Genomic DNA, 20,082 nt, shown 5'->3' with positions numbered 1-20,082 from the left:
CAGCGGAATACTGTATCGTAGTTTATTTATTTACAGGATTTCACAAAAAATGTTCCTGAAACTGATGGAGAACGGATTCATCAGCAAACAGTCTGTCGACCAGCTATTATGTGAGAAGTGTGACAGATTCCTTGCTGACAGGTGGGTAGATTTTTTTATGATACTTAGAACAGAACGACAAACAAGCTGACGGCCCACCTGATGGAAAGTGGCAATTCTAATTGCTATGTTTATCTAGCCTTAAACTTATTTATGGCATAGTGTTTTATTATCTATGCTTACAGCATTGTATCTTAGATTATATAGATAGTCTTCATACAAATAATTCGAGAGGGGGGAAAGGGATTGTTAGTAATGGAGACTGAGAATCCCATTGCTAGCAATATACCCAACCAGGTCGACCTTCTCGCGGTTCTCCCTGGAAACTATCATGCTTAATTCCTGATGAATTCATCATGACGGGCTAATTGACTTATTTTCATTCTCATCTATCACCCTTCATTGGTGCTCCGCCAGCGTATCCCGTTAGCGCAGGCGGGGTTACCATACCATTTTAACCCATCAAAAAAAAATCGAGAAAAGCGGCTCAACTTTTTCATACAATTTTACATGATAAATAGTTATGAGTGATTCCTTTATAACTTCTATATTTATTTTGATTTACAACTGTTGCATCTTTTTAATGCAAAAAAAGTCATTCTATTTATTAAATAATTCTATTTATTAATCAAATTGTGGTCGCAAAGCTAGTAAGTAAATAAATAAGGTGGGCCGTATACTTGATTGCCATCTCAGTGGTTTACAAAAATTCATTTATTCATTAGATTTTAAGCCAAATCGACTTAAAATTGGCAACATCTCAATAACTTCTTATTCAAAACAGATTTGTAGAAGGCACGTGTCCACACCCCGGATGTGGGTACGACAACGCGCGCGGCGACCAGTGTGACAAGTGTGGTAAGCTGATCAACGCGATAGAACTGATCGAGCCTCGATGTAAGGTCTGCGGACACAAGCCCACGGTGAAGCCCAGCGAGCAGCTGTTCATCGAATTGGGGCAGGTGGGTGTGACAAGCGTGGCAAGTGTGGCAAGCGTGACGTAAGTGGTGAGATTGGTGAAAGTGGTAAGCGTGACAACAGTCATTAGTTTGGCAAACGTGACAATAGTGGTGAGCGTAAAAGTGCGTGAAGAGTGGTAAGTGTAATGAAAGCGGTAATCGTGACAAGCAAGTGTGACAAGTATAATAAGAGTGGTGAGTGTGGCAAATGTACTAAAAGTAGCGAGTTTGACGACATTAATGAGATTGACTAGTTGCACGAGTGTGAGGATTAGTCAGTGATGTCACAAGAATGAAGACAGCAAGCAATCTTTGTCACATTTATGACATTGCAGCTTTGTCACACTCGTGACAGTTACCATATGTGGCAAAATATTCATCTTACAGTTGGAGCCCTCTCTCCGGACGTGGATCAGCTCGACAGAACACCAGTGGTCACCACCGGCCAGGGCTGTCACACGCGCCTGGCTGCGGGAATCTCTCCGAGCCAGGGCTGTCACTAGAGATCTCAAATGGGGTGTACCAGTGCCCATAGATGGTTTTAGAAATAAGGTATGTTGGATGTGACATATGTGATGTGTTTTGCTAGTCATATGGTTTTTATTTATTCTTATTGGTTACAAAGTAAAATAGCAGCTTGCGATATATTATATTATAGGGGGAAAAAGATTTTTTAGTATTTTAGTAATGGGAATTAGCAGTCTCGTTGCTGGCAATATAGATAGATAAATAGATACTCTTTATTGTTTCCTCCAAAAGATTACAATAGTAAACTTATTATGGATACAAATAATTACATTCACATAAAAATTCATCATGATGGGCTAACTGGCCCGTTTTCATTCTCATCTATCACACTTCACTGGTGCTCCGCCAGCGTATCCCGTTAGCGCAGGCGGGGTTACCATACCATTTACAACCATTAAAAAAAAGACCCCCCCAAGGGGGAGGCTTATCTTTAACAATGGACAGTTAAAGGTTGATATAATGTAATATGTTTTCCAGGTATTTTACGTGTGGTTCGATGCACCAATTGGCTACCTGAGTATAACTCAAGTCGCAACTAAGCAGTATGAGAAATGGTGGAAACCGGATAAGCAGTACGACGTGAGTATACCTTACAATCGACTTCAAATAATTATGTTGATAAATGACTTCATGATAATCTGTTATTATGATAAAATCAGTTATTTTGATTTAAAAACTAAGCTTTAAAATTAGTCTATTGAACCAATTTTGGTAAATTTTCTTTGGGACCAATATACAAGTGTGTCCTTTCAGATAAACATCCTTTCAGATAAATAAGTTCAGAACAATGGTCTGAATTCACTGTGTCAGTTTTTGCCAACCTGTCCCTTACATCCTGTATGTTTATATATCTACACTAATATTATAAAGAGGAAAGATTTATTTTTTTGTGTATGTATGTTTGTAATGAATAAACTCAAAAACTACTTTGCCGATTTCAAAAATTCTTCCACCATTAGAGTGCTAAAGCTAAGTAACATAAGCTATATTCATTGCTAGAAAAGATTAGGTATCCTTACTAAAACTTTAGTAACGTAACTCAAGGTGTAAAAAAATGCTATAAAACATCTTTGGTCGCGTGCGCTGCGGAAACTATTGGTGATAGAACAAAAGTATGTTGTACAATATTGAAGGAAATATCAATAACTACAATTTCGCGATACTATATGTCCAACTATTGTCGTTATATCACAATATATATATATATATATATATATATATATATATATATATATATATATACTACTGCATGTTGCAGGTGAAACTATATCAATTTATGGCGAAGGACAACGTTCCGTTTCACGCGATCATGTTCCCGGCCACGTGTTTGGGCATCAACGAGGGTCACGTGCTCGTCAGCCATCTTTACGCGACAGGTGCGTACTGCAGCTTAGATTATATAGATACAGTGTCTCCATATAAATGCTTCGAGTAAAACGGTTCAAATTTCATACAATTTTGCGTGATAAATAGTATTTTTTTTTATTTATTTATTCATTAGTACATACGAGTATATGTGTACATGGCGGACTTAATGCTGAAAGCATTCTCTCCCAGTCAACCATAGGCAAGTGTCAGAATACTCGAATGCGGTACTAGTAATTATTGCTATACATACATACTAAAATTACATATATAAATGAATAAATATATATGAATAACAAATATACTTGCACATATATGAAATCACAGTTATGAGTGATTTCTTTATAACTTCTATATTTACTTTTAAATTTATATTTTCTCCATCTTTTTAATGCGTAAACACTCATTTTATTTTGTTTTACAACTATTGCATCTTTTTATTACAAAAATAAAATTATTAAATTAAAAATAAAAAATAAAAAATTAAAACCTCATTTTATTTATTAAATAATTAAATATAGATACGTCAAGACACATTGTGTGCGTAAGTATATAGAGCACTGATAAAAACAACGAGTCAGCTAATTTGACAATTGGCTGACAAAAAGTTGACACGTTTTTGAGACTCGATGCTTATATATATATATATATATATAATCTTAGATTGCGACATTACCTCATATTGTTGACCGGTAGTGGCGTGATGGGTACCGTCTCGTTGAGTTCCCTAAAATATTGTTGAGCGCAATGATGGCTGGCTCATCCGTCATACTCGTGAACGGGTGCCGCTGATACTGGTCTGCTCATGTCTGCCTGTTTATTTTCCATTTAATAATACATATAAATAGTGCTTAATTCTAATTATAATCACAGTTCTCATGCAATTGTAAAATTATCTTGTACATAATAATTTGAAAAGAGTAGCTGTTGAGTTTCTTGCGGTCTCTACTAACCAGATAACAACATTCCGAACCTAAGAACAATGAATTACATAGAAGGAGCGATAAAATTGTCAATTCATAGCAGGCTAGTGCACAGAAAATGTTATACGGCCGTATAACCCTACCAAATTCAGATACAACCCGCTTGCATACTTTCTACATAAACTGTGTCCAATATATAATCTAGTAATGTAAAATTTGTCATTGACAAATAAATGACATATCAAACATTTTCTATTACACTAGCTTGTTATGAATTGAGAAAAATAACAACTGATGGTGTATCTTTCGTCCTTTTTTTACTAATTATATTTGCATAAGAAGAAAGGAGGCAACCATATGATTTACATTTGTAATTCCTTGTTCTTAGTTCCGAACCCAGCGGTAGAATTATAAACAATTGACGATTTAAACGAGTCTATTTGAATAGAGATTGTTTCTATTTCAATTTTTTTTTTTATACAACTTAGAATGGCAAACAAGCTGACGGCCCACCTGATGGAAAGTGGTAACCGTCGCCTATAGACATGAGCGGCACCGTGGACATAACAGAGTATACTGTGCTGCCCTAATAAGATTTTAATAGTGGTACCTGTGAATTATAACATTTAGTGCATATAATTTATGCAATTTTTCTTCTTCTCATACTCAGAATACCTGAACTACGAGGAAGGCAAGTTTTCGAAGTCCAGAGGTGTTGGTGTGTTCGGTACAGATGCACAGGTACTGCAGTATTTTTTTTTTCCACAATGAACTGTTTAGACTGTGACTGTGTGTGACTATTTGGCATTTTAACTTAATTTTGTTATCCTTTAACTTAAGTTTGTTCATAGCTAGTTAATACGCGTGACTTCTTCCGCGAATGATTGATCATTGATTAAACAAAAGCCGTGTGGTTCCGGCATAGAATGTGCTAACCCCTCCTTATAGGGGGGCAGGGATTGTTAGTAATGCTGACTACCAATCCCATTGCTAGCAATATACCCTGCCCGGTCGTCCTTCACGTGTTTCCCACTAGAAACCATAGTGCTGGATTCCAGATGTATTCATCACGATGGGGCTAACTGACCTGCCTTTTCATTCTCACCTATCATCTCTCACTGGTGTCCTACCAGTGAATACCGTGAACGCAGACGGGGTTACCATACTACTATTGTCCATTAAATTGCATTATTGCAATTGCAAATTGCGGTATTGCAGGCGTTCATAGGCTACGGTAACCGCTTACCATCAGGTGGGCCGTATGCTTGTTTGCCACCTCAGTGGTATAAAAAAAAATCCCTCCTTGATTACTAGCAATATACCCAACCAGGTCGACCTCCTCGCGGTTCCCCCTGGAAGCTATCATGGTTAATTCCTGATGAATTCATCATGATGGGCTAACTGGCCTGTTTTCATTCTCATCTATCACCCTTCACTGGTGCCCCTCCAGCGTATCCCGTTAGCGCAGGCGAATTTACCATACCATTTTCACCCATCAAAAAAAATCCCTCCTTTCCCGTGGGTGTCGTAAGAGGCGACTAAGGGAACATAAAGATTGAGGGATGGGCACCAGCGTCCCTCTTGAAATACCATCAAAGCCTGTTGTTGCCAACCCGCCAGCCAAACGTGGCAACTACTAAAACCCCTCTCTATGGATAAGCCCTATATATAAATATATTTTTATTTTCAGCCAGTAACAGTCTTTAAATGTTGAGGGAAAGGGATTGCTAGCAATGGGTTTTGACAGCCCCATTGCTAGCAATATGCCTTATTAGGTCGAGCTCCACGTGGTTCCCCTTAGAAACCATCGTGGTTAATTCTATTTGAATTTGTCAAGATGGTACCGATTTATCAGTGTGTACCAATAACGTAGGCGGGGTTACCATACCATTATCTCCCATTAAACCCACTAGATGGAGTGACGACCTCAAACGCATTGCAGGAAGTCAGTGGATGCAGGTGGCTCAGAACATTCCTTGTGACAGTCTATGCGGGAGGCCTATGTTCAGCATTAGAATAGAATAGAATAGAATAGAATAGAAAATCATTTATTCAAATAAACTTACATTGAAGCACTTTTGAAAAGTCATTACATTTTTTTTAATTTACCGCTCGTTCGGAAAGCTGTCTCATCACAAGAAGAACGAGCAAGAAACTTGCGTGATGCTCTTTTAAATAATTTTATTATTATTTTACATTTTTAAGTTATATTGTGTGAATACAAACCACCAATTAGCACTAATTCAATTAAATACTCAAAAAGAAAAAAAAAAAAAATTGAATACATAACCAACTGGTTAAACAATTAATAAGAGAAAATCAGTCATAGTGATTAGAGCAGACCAGTCCCTACAAGCAGCACCCGTTCACGAGTATGACGGATGAGCCAGCCATCACTGCGCTCGACCATATTTTAGGGAGCCCAATGACCCGGCCCACCACGCCGCCACAAGTCTGGACATTTTAGTGAGCATGACTACTCAAAACACTAGACCACGTCAAAGCTACTCACAATTGCCATCTGATAGTTATAGTATTCACATTTTACATAAGAATGCATGCGGCAATTAATACAAAAAACCGCTACGCTTTCATATTTCTAAAATTAATCAATTAAATCAAGAAAGCAATGAGAAAATAAAATTATAACGTTGTATGCTAATAAACTAATTATTTACTTGATATGTTGTCATCTATGAATTCGTCTATCCTGTAATAGGCTTTCTTACATAAAAATTGTTTAATATAAGATTTGAATTGCCTCTCTGTCAGATTTAATGCAGATTCCGGCAGTTTATTATAAAATCTTATGCAATTACCATAGAATGAATTACTGATTTTGTGCAGACGGCATTTAGGTAAAATAAGCTTATTTATATTGCGTAAGTTTCTACTTGTACAGTCTTTGAGTTTTTTAAAACTCGCTAAGTTCTTCCGTGTATACATAATATTTTCATAAATGTATTGTGAAGTAACTGTGAGGATATTTGAGTCTTTAAAGCACTGACGTAATGACTCTCTCGAACCCATACCATAAATAGAACGTATGGCTCTCTTTTGTAAAACAAATATAGTATTTATATCGGCTGCTTTACCCCACAGCAGTATGCCATAAGACATTATGCTATGGAAATAACTAAAATATACAAGTTTAGCCGTCGCCACGTCTGTTAATTGCCTAATTCTTCTAATTGCATATGCAGCAGAACTGAGTCTACTGGCCAATTTTGAAATATGGGGCCCCCAGTGTAATTTCGAGTCCACTGTTATACCTAAAAAAACTGTATCATTAACAAAATTTACTATTTCGTCATTAAGCAATAACTGTGTATTTATTAGTCTTACATTAGGAAGTGTAAATTTTATACACTTTGTTTTGCTGGAATTTAATAATAGGTTATTACATGTAAACCAATTTAATATTGCAGACATAGCACAATTTACATCGTCTAATTGATTACTTTGACGTCCAATTTTAAACACTAACGAAGTATCATCCGCAAACAGCACTATATCTGCAATTTTCTCTACCATAAAGGGAAGGTCATTTATGTAGATTAAAAAGAGAAAGGGGCCTAAGATTGACCCTTGTGGAACGCCCATCTTAATATTAGCTCCCTTAGATTTTACACCGTCAATATCTACAGTTTGAACCCTATCCTCTAAATAAGTTCTCATTAATTTTAGATCATTATCTCTTATACCATAATGTTCGAGCTTGTACAAAAGCGTTTTATGATCCACACAATCAAATGCCTTTGATAGGTCACAAAAAACTCCGAGTGCATCCTGTGACCTCTCCCAAGATTCGAAAATATGTGTCATTAGCGCAACACCTGCGTCAGTGGTAGACTTGCCGGCGGTGAAACCATATTGCTGACTGTGAAGCAGTCCGTTAACCCTGAAGTGATGTAACATTTGATTTAACATTATCTTTTCAAACACCTTACTTAGAACTGGCAAAATAGATATAGGTCTATAGTTCCCTGGCTCAAATTTATCTCCTGATTTAAATAGTGGGATTAATTTGCTAAATTTCATTAAATGTGGAAAAACGCCATTATCAATACATTTATTAAAAATAGTGGCTAGATATGGAGCAACAATATCTATGAAAGAACTAACTACTTTTACAGACATGCCCCAAAGGTCTTCCGTATTTTTTTAATTTAGCTGTTTGAATATTTTTATGATATGAAAGGGGCTAACATGTGAAAATTTAAATCTTAAAGAACAACAACCGATATTAGTCTCTAGTAATTTTTTTGCTCGAGATTGAGATGAGTCCAGAGAAGATGTAATATCAATCGGAATATTAGCAAAAAAATCTTCAAAAATATTAACTACATCTTTTGTTGTTGATATTAATTTATTATCATAATTTAATGTAAATTGATTACAGGCTATTTTAGATCTTCCAGTTTCTTTATTTATAATGCTCCAGATGGTTTTAATTTTGTCAGAAGACTGCTTAATTTGTTTATTAAAATAATTAGACTTAGCCATAATACAAACTTTTTTAAAAATTTTAGAATAATTTTTTACATAAGTGGTGAATTTGTCATCAAATCGATATTTTTTTTGATCGTATAAATCAAACAAAATATTTCTACTTTTAAGTATTCCTACTGTTGCCCATTCCGTGAATTTAGATTTAACATGAACTTCTTTTTTCTTGAAAAATTGTTCATATTCTCCGGATAAAATATTAATTAGCTTGGTGTAAAGATAATCAGGATTATTACTAGATTGTAACAGCAAATCCAATTTATTTTTAATCGCGCTTTTGTATTTATTAATATTGTAAACATTTATTTGTCTTTTTGATTTTTTATTATTGTTGACTTTATTGATTTGACTGCTAAACTTAACAACTTGACCACAGTGATCTGAAGGAAGTTTATTTATTATGAATTTTTCTGTATACTTTTACATTGGATTGGATTTGATTTTACATTGGACGGATAATGGCTGAAATAATGTTCTAATTATCATTTCAGCCATTATCTGACTTTAAGTTTATTGCACAGGAAACTGGTATACCATCAGACGTGTGGCGGTTCTACCTGGCCAGCATCAGGCCGGAGACATCGGATTCCAGTTTCAGTTGGACCGAATTGGGAACCAGGTGGGTTTCGTCCCTTTTTAGGGCTTCGTCTCGAAATGGTAAGAAGGAACTAAGTGTTCCTAGTTTTGTTACTATTGCTAGTTTGTCCGTCTGTCTGTCTGTCACAGCGCTTTATATTAACAATGCATTATAAATGCTATCCATTTTAGATTTATGATGTTTAATATTCATAGAACAAGCGCTGCTAATACTCGGTTCGGGGGAGAGGGTGTTATTAATGGGGAGGTTAGTCCCCATTGCTTGCATATATCCTATCAGGTTATTATCCTTTTAGCGATAAGGTCGCCCATTGTTTTCTCACTGTGATTATTTCTTGTAATTGTTTACATTTATAATAAAGTTTACTATTGTAATCTTTTGGAGGAAACAATAAAGAGTATCTATCTATCAGGCCGACCTCCACGCGGTACCCCCTGATAACCATCGTGACTATGATTGAATTCGTCACGATGGGGTAACTGACCTGCCTCTTCATTCTCACCTATCACCACTCACTGGTGCCCCGCCAGCGTATACCGATAGAGCAGGCGGGGTTACCAATCCATTATCATACATTAAAAAAAGTACTTAGTTCGGCACTAGATGGCGCTGTCTAATAAGTGCAAGGTTGAGGGTATTCTTTCTTAATAGAAAAAAACTATGTATTTCAACAGAAATAACTCGGAATTGCTGAACAACCTGGGCAACTTCTGCCACCGTTCGCTCAGTTTCTGCGCGAACGCGTTCAAAGGCGTTGTTCCCGAGATCAAGCCCACACAGACGGACTACGAGCTGATGGCGTTGGTGAATAGAGAGGTCGCTGGTGAGTTGACACACAAGAAAACATAGTCTGTATAGTCGTAAAAACTGCAAATGCCTCATAAACTTGGCTGTTGAATTGTTTATTTATTTATTTATTTATTTTATTTCATACTTTATTGTACACAAAATTTAACAAACATATATCTGTAATCTATACTTATAATAAATCTGTAGAGAGATCAATTCTGTACATGAAATATATTTCCAAAATAACTATCAGCGGGTGATTAGTGATCGATACTGATGCCAAAAATGCAATCAGTGAAATTTTTGTCTGTCTTTGTACTCCTGCCAAGCGTGGCAACTATTGGCAAAGCCCCCCAAGGGGAGGCCTATGCTCAGCTATGGACAGTTATAGGGTGATATTTATATTTATTTTACTTTCTGTCTTGCCACTCACTACTTCCTATGCCACTGTGTTAGGTTTTTTTTTAATGGGTGATAATGGTATGGTAACCCCGTCTGCGCTATTGGTATACACTGGCGGGACACTAGTGAGGGGTGACAGATGAAGATGAAAGTAGGTCAGTTGGCCCATCCTGACGAATTAAACTAGAATTAGTCACGATGGTTTCCAGGGGGAACCACGTGAAGGTCGATCTGACAGGGTATATTGCTAGTAATAGGGCTATTTGACCCCATTACTAACAATCTCTTTCCCCCCCACTGTGTTAGGTTGACTGGAAGAGATCTCTTTTAGAGATAAGTTCGCCTTTGCTAACATTGTTATTAACTTATTGTTGTTACTATGTATGTGATTGTGTAAATATGTATGTGTATGTATATATATGTATATGTATGTATATATATGTATGTGTATATGTATGTATATATATGTGTGTATATATGTATATAATTTTTATATATTTATAATTTGCAAAAGATGCTTTTTTATTAAAAAGCACTATTATATTAACTTATACACTTGTACAACAATTAGTCCATTACCTTAAGGTTGTCTTGAAAAGATTGCTCTCAGCAATAAGACCGCCTCACTGTACTCATACAACTGTATCGTTGTGTTTGTAAATTGTCTTGTTTATTCCCTATATTGTATAATGCAAATAAAGTATACTCATTCATTCATTCATTCATAAATCATTACTATACTGCCGGTTCATAAGCTAAGACTAAATGTTTGTTTGTCAGCCTACGTCCAACATATGGAAAAGGGTCGGCTGCGAGAGGCGCTGAGGCACGTGCTGTCCGTGTCGAGGCTCGGCAACCAGCACATGCAGTCCGAGCAGCCCTGGGTGCTGCTCAAGGGATCCGATGATGACAAGTGAGTGCCACCTGCCATATAACAGCCATGTAAGACGGCTACCTCATGAGTGGGACAGAGGTATCCGTGCAGGCAATTTTTGTACAAACTCTCCCTCTGATTTTCATGGTGATGGTAATGTCACCGTCGGCAGTACACCTGCAAATACCGTTGGTGTTGTGGGTGATCATGAGCGGCGGTAGTCACTTACCATCGGGTGAGCTGCATACTCACCCGATGGTATTTATACAAACCGCAACGCATTAGTGAAAACCGCATTCAAATCGGTTAAACCCTATCTGAGATTAGCGTGCACAAACGTACAGACAAAAATTCCAAAAATCAATTCCAAAAATATAATAGTTTTTCTTATGTATCTTCCATGTACAGACTGCGAGCTATTACGATTTTACTATATGTATTTATTTTACATACAGGGAACGAGGCTCGACGGCGATAGGCGTGTGCTGCCAGTTAGTGGCGCTGCTGGCCGCGCTACTGGCGCCCTACGTGCCGCATACGGCTCGCCGCCTGCGCGAACAGCTCAACGTCGACCGAGCCGTGCTGAGGCTGCAGCCGCGGTGAGTGCACCTTTCAACCGACAGAAATTTCCGACCGTTATTCAATCCTCGCACGTTTTGCGACACGTGTTTCGCTGCTGTTAGCCATTCAGCGGCCAAACTGCGAATAAGTTACTTATTAAACTTATAAAATTAAAATATATAATTATAACTTTCAAGAAAAGAGCATATTCCTTTTTAAAAGGCCGGCAGCACACCTGCAATGCCGTCGGTGTTGTGGGTGATCATGGGCGGCGGTAGTCACTTACCATCGGGTGAGCCGGATGCTCTTAAGAAAAAAAATAATAATAAACAATATTATTTGTCAGGAACCCCTCACTGATCCAGTATCTCCCTGTCGGTCACAAGATCGGCAAACCCGAGCCGCTGTTCGCCAAAATCGAACCGGACCTGCTCGACCGACTGCGGGCCAAGTACGCAGGCACGCAGAGCGAGAGGGCCAATAAGGTACCATGTTCATTTTATTTATTTATTTATTTAAATATTTATATTTGAGGAAAGAAAGAGACAATTACAGCGGTTTCCTTCATTTTCTTTTTATACAACTTAGAATGGCAAACAAGCTGACGGCCCACCTGATGGAAAATGGTAACCGTCGCCTATAGACATGAGCAGTACCATGGACGTAACAATACACACACATACTGTTTCGCCCATGATACCCCCCATGCGTTGCCATTCCTGAGGACTCAGGTGTTATTCCTCTGCTCCCTGTAAATTCACGCCATATCCCACCCTTCAAACCGAAACACAGCCATGCAAACACAACTGCTTCACGGTTGAAACACGAATAGGACAGAGGTACCCAAGCAATCGACTTTTGTACAAAGTCTCCCTCTGGTGTGGTGCATTTTTGTTGTATTTTATTCAGAGAGAGACTGGTTGGAAACCAGCGCTGTGCAGCTGTACACTGGGACACTCACAGCGTCACCTGAGCCAATACCTTTTGCCTAATAAGAGACACTTCTTGTTTATGGGGAGGAGAAGGGATTGTTAGTAACGGGGATTAGTATCCCCATCGCTAGCAATATACCCTGTCAGGTCGATCTCCTCGTGGTTCCCCCTAGAAACCATCGTGCTGAATTCTAGGCGTATTCATCACGGTGGACTAACTGACCTGCTTCATCCTCACCTATCATCCCTCACTGGTGCCCGCCAGTGTATACCGATAGCGCAGGCGGGGTTGCCATTCCATTATCATCCCTATAAAAAAAAAACCCGCCTACCACGTGTGGCAACTATTGGTAAACCCCCTCCCCCCCTCACGGAGGAGGCCTATGTTCAACAGTGGATATTTAAGAATCTTGATACCTCGATCATTTAGTTTCCTTAGTTGCCTCTCTTTCCTACTATCTTACCATTCCATTATCATCCATTAAAAAAACCAAAAAAAAAAACTTGTATATGCATTTTCTGTATTTATTATTGTGATTGTATGTTTACTGGCAATAAATGTTTTTTTATACTATTCTATTCGAACAAAATTTTAAATTTATTATTATTAATAAACTAAAAATATCTTAAATTACAGATATTAAATATCTTAGGAGGTCGACCTGGTAGAGTTTATTGCTGGCAATAGACCTGTTAGAACCTTTACTAACAATCCCTTTCCAAAGAGTTTTGTTCATAGGCTACGGTAACCACTTACCATGGGGGGAAGAGATTGCTAGTAGTGCGGATTATCAGTCCCATTGCTAACAATATACCCTAACAGGTCGACCTCCCCGTGGTCCCGCCTGGAACCATCGTGCTGAATTCCAAGTGTATTTTTTTTTGATGGGTGAAAATGGTATGGTAACCCCGCCTGCGCTAACGGGATACGCTGGTGGAGCAGTAGTGAAGGGTGATAGATGAGAATGAAAACAGGCCAGTTAGTCCATCGTGATGAATTCATCAGGAATTAACCATGATAGTTTCCAGAGAGAACCGCGAGGAGGTCGACCTAGTTGGGTATATTGCTAGCAATGGGATTCTCAGTCTCCATTACTAACAATCCCTTTCTCCTCTCTTATTACAATTGAAGTTATAGTCACTATTAAAAGAAAATTAATGTTTTTTTTTTTATTTGTACAGGAAAATGGCGAATCCGCGAACCAGACAGTAGCTCAGCTGGAGTCAGCAATTGCGGAACAGGTAATCAGTGTGGGCACAGAATGGCCCACCTCTTCTTTTCCCGTGGGTGTCGTAAGAGGCAACTAAGGATCAACCATGAAGCAGTTGTGTTTACATGGCTGTGTTTCGGTTTGAAATGTGGGATATAGCGTGAATTTACTGGGTACGGAGGAATAACACCTGAGTCCACAGGAATGGCAACGTATGGGGGGTATCATGGGCGAAACAGTATACTCTGTTATGTCCATGGTACTGCTCACGTCTATAGGCGACGGTTACCACTTTCCATCAGGTGGGCCGTCAGCTTGTTTGCCATTCTAAGTTGTATAAAAAAAAAGTAAGGGAACTTAATGATCGAGGGAACGAGATTGTTCGATGTCCACTGCTGAACATAGGCCTCTCACATAAGGAGGGTTTTGCCAATAGTTGCCACACTTGGTAGGCGGGTTTTTTTATTATGAATCAACGATAAATTGGTCACGATGGTGTCCAGGGGGAACCGCGTGGAGCGTATTGATAGCGATGGGGACTAACCTCATTACTTACAATCCCTTCCCCCTGGTAGGCGGGTTGGCTTTAAGAGGGACGCTGCTGCTCGTCCCTCCACAATAAGTTCTCTTAGTCGCCTCTAACGACGCCTACAGGAAAGGAAGGGGTAGCCTATTCTATGGCCGCATCATACAACTATACAAACAGCACCATACACGTTTCAAAATACATGGACTGGGTGTCCACCTCCCATGTGTCGTACCTCCCATGAGTTGCCATTCCTGAGGACTAAAATGTTATGTCACTGTACTGTGTATTATCACAGCCATATCACATCCTTCAAACTGAAATAGCCATGCGAGTATAGCTGCATCACAGCTACACTAGTGGGACAGAGTTGGGTACCTCTATCCCACTCATGTATGCATATAGACTGTCCCTGTCCCGTATTAGAGTGACTTTTGTTTTTTTTATGCAACTTAGAATGGCGAACAAGCTGACAGCCCACGTGATGGAAACTGGTAACCGTCGCCTATAGACATGAGCAGTACCATGGACATAACAGAGTATACTGTTTCGCCCATGATACCCCCCATGCGTTGCCATTCCTGAGGACTCAGGTGTTATTCCTCTGTACCTTGTAAATTCACAGCCATATCCCACCCTTCAAACCGAATTAATATTATAAATATTTTTAATATTAACACTGATATTCATAAGTCAATTATAAACAGGGCGAAAAAGTGAGACAGCTCAAAGCGTCGACAAAAGACAAAACGGTATGGCAGCCGGAAGTCAATAAATTGCTAGAGCTGAAGAAGCAGTTAGCGGCTGCGCAAGCGCAGTCGAACGGGCCGAGCAGTGTTGCCAGCTTAGAGAAAGCGATCGCCGATCAGGTTGGTAAAAGTATTATTAAAATTGATTTTCTCCATTTTGAGTGTATAATAACACTAGTTTTAACCAACTTCAGAAAGAAAGAGGTTCTTTTTTTATACAACTTAGAATGACAAACAAGCTGATGGCCCACTTGATGTTAAGTGGTAAATTTATTACCAGAGGGAGACTTTGTACAAAAGTCGATTGCTTGAGTACCTCTGTCCCATTCGTGTTTCAATCGTAAAGCAGTTGTGTTTGCACGTCTGTGTTTCGGTTTGATTGGTGGGATATGGCAGTGAATTTACAGGGTACAGAGGAATAACACCTGAGTCCTCAGGAATGGCAACGCATGGGGGGTATCATGGGCGAAACAGTATACTCTGTTATGTCCACGGTACTGCTCATGTCTGTAGGCGACTGTTACCACTTTCCATCAGGTGGGCCGTCAGCTTGTTTACCATTCTAAGTTGCATCAAAAAAAGTGGTAACCGTCGCCTATAGACATCAATATAGTTTTCAATTCAGTTGGATTTTTGTGTTTGTTACCTGATAACTCCATCAGTCTCCATCATCACTGGTACCTCGCCAGCGTATACCGATAGTATAAGCAGGGCTACCATTCCATATTTAATCATTAGAAATACCTATCTGAGTACCAAATTTCATTCAAATTGTTTTTTTCGTTTTTGCGTGAAAGAGTAAGAAATATCTATCCATCCTTACAGACTTTCGCATTGATAATATTAGTGGAATCTTTTTAATCATATTTCATCATCATCATCATTATATCGGCCGTTAACTGTCCACTGTTGAACATGAGTTTTGCCACGCTTGGCAGACGGATTAGCAACCGCAGTTAGACTTTGATTATATTTTAAGAGAGACACTACTGTCCATTTCTCAACCATTAAATTTATTATAATATTTATTTAACTCTTTATTGCACCATTAATAAAAATATACAATGACAAGTGAATAATTAAACCGAAATGCAGTAACATATATACACATTGAAATATACACATAAAGGTACAAAAGGCGGTCTTATCGCTAGGGCAATCTCTTAATTAATTAATCATATTTATTTCAATTATATTTACATCACCAGGGTGATAAAGTAAGACAATTGAAGGCCACAACAAAGGACAAGTCAGTATGGCAACCAGAAGTGGACAAACTGTTGGCATTGAAAAAACAGTTGGCAGATGCGCAAGCGCAGACAAGTGCGCCTGCGCCCACTGAGAGTGTTGCCAGTTTAGAAAAAGCTATTGCTGAACAGGTAATAATATTATTAACTTGCTAATACAAACTATTGCAAATCAATTCCAATTTTAACATAATTCCTATTTTTTTTTTCATAAGTGCAGTATAAAATTGTTGTCTATGGATTGGATTGATATCGATATTAGATTCGAGAGTTGCCCTGCTGATGGCAAGTGGTAACCGTAGGTTTTTATTTTACTCATAATATAAAAAAAAACATAGATGTAAAATTCATTCGGCCATATTTTTTTCCAGGGTGACAAGGTTAGAAAATTAAAGGCGTCGACCAAAGACAAAGCGGTGTGGCAACCCGAAGTGAACGTACTTCTTGATCTGAAAAAACGACTGGCCGCGTTACAAATAAGCAAATAAATCTGTATTAATCGAATAGTATTTACAGTGGAATCTCGATTAACCGAATTGAATAAAACCATTGGTATTTCGTATAATCGAATATCCGGATAATCGATTTCAAAGTGAAATCAAACAATAATTAATTTTTTTTTAAAGCAAAGTGTTTTACATACGTCATTTAGACAGTACGATATAAAAAAAAAATAATTACGAGCTATAAACATAATGAATTACATAATACCTATTTACCCAATAATGCCATTTCTAAATCGGTAATTAGAGACGTGAATAATAAGTCCGGATAATCGAATATTCGAATAATCGAGATTCTATTGTATTTTAGCTATTGTATTATAAGAGACGTGTATGTGGAATGTGTGAAGTTACCTGTGGGTAATAAATGGGCCACTTTGATCCAGTGTTGCTTGTAATAAAAATTGTTTTATTAGTCAGTTATAATTATTTAGCTGATTAGAATTATTTCGTGATCTTAAGTCCAGTAATAATTTGTAATTGATAATACAATGGAATTATTTATTGATTCGACTCGATCAATATGTTGATGTGCAATTTAGTCGATTATAATCGAATCAATAATGTCGATTGATCGATAATAAGTACAGGAGTGTCTATATCGATTATATATAAATTGTTATAAGATTTTTTTTACACCATTAGTTACGTTACTAAAATTTTAGTAAAGATCTCTAATCTTTTCTAGCAATAAATATAGGCTACTCAGGATGAATGTAGAATTCTAATGGTGAAAGAATTTTTGAAATCGACCAAGTAGTTTTTGAGTTTATTCATTACAAACATACGTACACACAAAATTTCCTCTTTATAATATTAGTGTAGAAAATATATGTAACTAAATATAATCGTTTAAATTGCGTATCTTCACTTAGATTGATCCGTCGATATTTAGATTCTAGAGATCTACGTGACCAGTATCGATTTATTGATAATCGATCATATTAATTGGCATTATTATCGATTTATAAAATTAAACATTTTATATAACTGGTAGTACTAATGCGTTAAAATGACGCCCTCAGAATTAGATGCTTCTCAAAATGGACTGGGTTATATGGGTCATAATTTAATTGGTGGGAATTAGGTATTTTAACCCCATTCTGGAGACTGATATAGACGAAAGGGAGTTTTAGTGGAGCGTCAATAGATGGCGTTATTAATGATAATCTACGCTAACGTAGACAAATATTACCTCTATATTTGTTTGTCTTTCCAATAGACAACGCCTGGCGTACAATTTATTTTGGATTTAATGAAATACCTATGGCTGAACACGTGTTGAATAATTGAATACGGCACACAAGGACTTTTGTAAGCGGACAAATTGTTCCTCGTCCGCGCAGACTTTTATTGAAAAATTGATCTGTAAAATATTTGTTTTTCTAATTTTTGTTTAAAACTATTTCAACAAGAAGTTTAATTCGTCTTTTGTGTATCAAAATACATATGCACCTTCTTTTTTTTTAATTTAATTTATTGAAATCTTAAATTCTAATGTTTCATCAACATACTTCAAGTCTTTTTGTTTATGGTAAAATGATCAGGTAATAAAAAAAAAAAATAAGCACATCCGATAGTGAAATCGTCTATAAATTTCTGGACTGTGTACCAATTTTGTCAAAAAAGCGGCATGTTACTTTTGCCGTCTGGAGTAGCAGTATTGTGGTGTGACCGTGCGGTTTGCCTGACCGTTTTCCCCGGATAAAATTTTGTGAATAGTGCTACATAGCTACTATTTGGCCTTTTTGTTATTAAGTTTAGATAGGTATTTATTTATTTCCCCAAAGCTTGTGATATCAACATTTGATATTGCATTAAAACACGCAATAAAAATACATATACTGAATTTGTGAGTTTTATTAGCTGTGTGGTCCCGGCATGGATGGTTCTTGATGGGTGAAAATGGTATGGTCACCCCGCCTGCGCTAACGGGATACGCTGGCGGAGCACCAGTGAAGGGTGATAGATGAGAATGAAAACAGGCCAGTTAGCCCATCGTGATGAATTCATCAGGAATTAACTATGATAGCTTCCAGGGAGAACCGCGAGGAGGTCGACCTGGTTGGGTATATTGCTAGCAATGGGATTTTTAGTCTCCATTACTAACAATCCTTTTACCCCCGAAAAGGGATGGTTAGTAATGGGGTCCAAGAAGCCCATTGCTAGCAATACTTATTCTACGACCTCCACGCGGTTCTTCTTGGAAACTAGCATGCTCAATTCTTGTTAAATTCGTCATGGCGGGCCAACTGACCTGCCTTTATCTTCACCTATCGTGTCCCGCCAGCTAATAGCGCAGGTGGGGTTACCCATCAAAAAAATATGGAAGATGTTTTAGAGATGTTTTATGGAATGAGCTCTCTGCCGAGGTTTTCCCAAGAGCTTACAGCATGGGGTTCTTCAAAAGGGGAGTAAAGAGGTTTCTTCAGGGTCGGCAACGCGCGCGTAATACCCCTGGTATTGCAGGCGTTCATAGGCTACGGTAATCGCTTACCATCAGATGGGCCGTATGCTTGTTTGCCACCTCAGTGGTATAAAAAAAATATGTATGATTGTAGAAATTCTGGTAGTAATCACGAATCAAGTCAATCTTCGAGTGTTGGCAGTCACACATACTAATGGTAGCGGGATTAAAAAGAATTCCGAACAAATAACAAAAAAAATTTTGACACCATGACACAAAAAAATAAATATATTTAATTAGGTATTACAAAATACTTGAATTCATTCCTATTAATTGTGGATATCGCTTAAAATATTGAATATTATGTACATTCTCTTGGTAATATTTGATTCACTTAGAATTCCAAAGTTCAAAATATGACATCAATACAAAATTGATAACTTGAGAGTGCTCACAGCGACAAAATTTCGGCTTAACTACAAAATAAGTATAGCGTCATTGTTTTTCTAAGGTTTGTTGGGGGAGAATGCCCTTTAGTATTAATTTCAACAGATTTAAAAAAGAAGTATACACAAATACTCTTTACTGTTTCCTCCAAAAGATTACAATAGTAAACTTATTATAAATACAAACAGGAGGTTCTTAATTATAGTTCTTTTGTATGTTTGTCACCTCATAACTCCGTTAGTTGTAAACCGATTTGGAAAAATCTTTTTATTGGAAAGGATATACTTACAGAATGATCCCGCAGAATTGTCATAAAAATCGCTTTATTACTTTAGTTTTAGCTTTCAAATCAAATCAACTGGTTTTTTTTTTTTTTTTAGTACGTTTGTTCCGTTTGGAACAGGCTAAGGTCGGAGACCATGCTGCCTAGTCTTCAAAAAGATAATTTCAAAT

At 37.6% G+C, this 20,082-nt stretch overlaps 1 protein-coding gene across 2 annotated transcripts in view; it reads left to right on the top strand.

The window, feature by feature from the left end:
- Positions 1–18,624, top strand: part of LOC113509243 (methionine--tRNA ligase, cytoplasmic) — a 30,358-nt gene extending 11,734 nt beyond the window's left edge. For both annotated transcript variants that reach the window (XM_052898394.1, XM_052898393.1), the window contains exons 10-24: positions 37–141; positions 884–1,061; positions 1,446–1,610; positions 2,064–2,165; positions 2,845–2,962; positions 4,545–4,615; positions 8,905–9,002; positions 9,656–9,804; positions 10,953–11,085; positions 11,502–11,645; positions 11,954–12,092; positions 13,722–13,781; positions 14,984–15,145; positions 16,234–16,404; positions 16,644–18,624. In XM_052898394.1, the coding sequence (XP_052754354.1) occupies positions 37–141; positions 884–1,061; positions 1,446–1,610; positions 2,064–2,165; positions 2,845–2,962; positions 4,545–4,615; positions 8,905–9,002; positions 9,656–9,804; positions 10,953–11,085; positions 11,502–11,645; positions 11,954–12,092; positions 13,722–13,781; positions 14,984–15,145; positions 16,234–16,404; positions 16,644–16,760 (1,912 nt within the window). In that variant the 3' untranslated portion in view covers positions 16,761–18,624. The remainder of the gene's footprint in view (positions 1–36; positions 142–883; positions 1,062–1,445; positions 1,611–2,063; positions 2,166–2,844; positions 2,963–4,544; positions 4,616–8,904; positions 9,003–9,655; positions 9,805–10,952; positions 11,086–11,501; positions 11,646–11,953; positions 12,093–13,721; positions 13,782–14,983; positions 15,146–16,233; positions 16,405–16,643) is intronic.
- Positions 18,625–20,082: the final 1,458 nt, after the last annotated feature.

This window comes from Galleria mellonella, unplaced genomic scaffold, assembly GCF_026898425.1.
Source record: "Galleria mellonella isolate WM207_F2 unplaced genomic scaffold, CSIRO_AGI_GalMel_v1 utg424, whole genome shotgun sequence".
NCBI classification, from domain to species: Eukaryota; Metazoa; Arthropoda; class Insecta; order Lepidoptera; family Pyralidae; genus Galleria; species Galleria mellonella.
The sequence above is the reverse complement of the archived record's forward strand: the minus strand, read 5'-3'. Positions and strand labels throughout refer to the sequence as shown.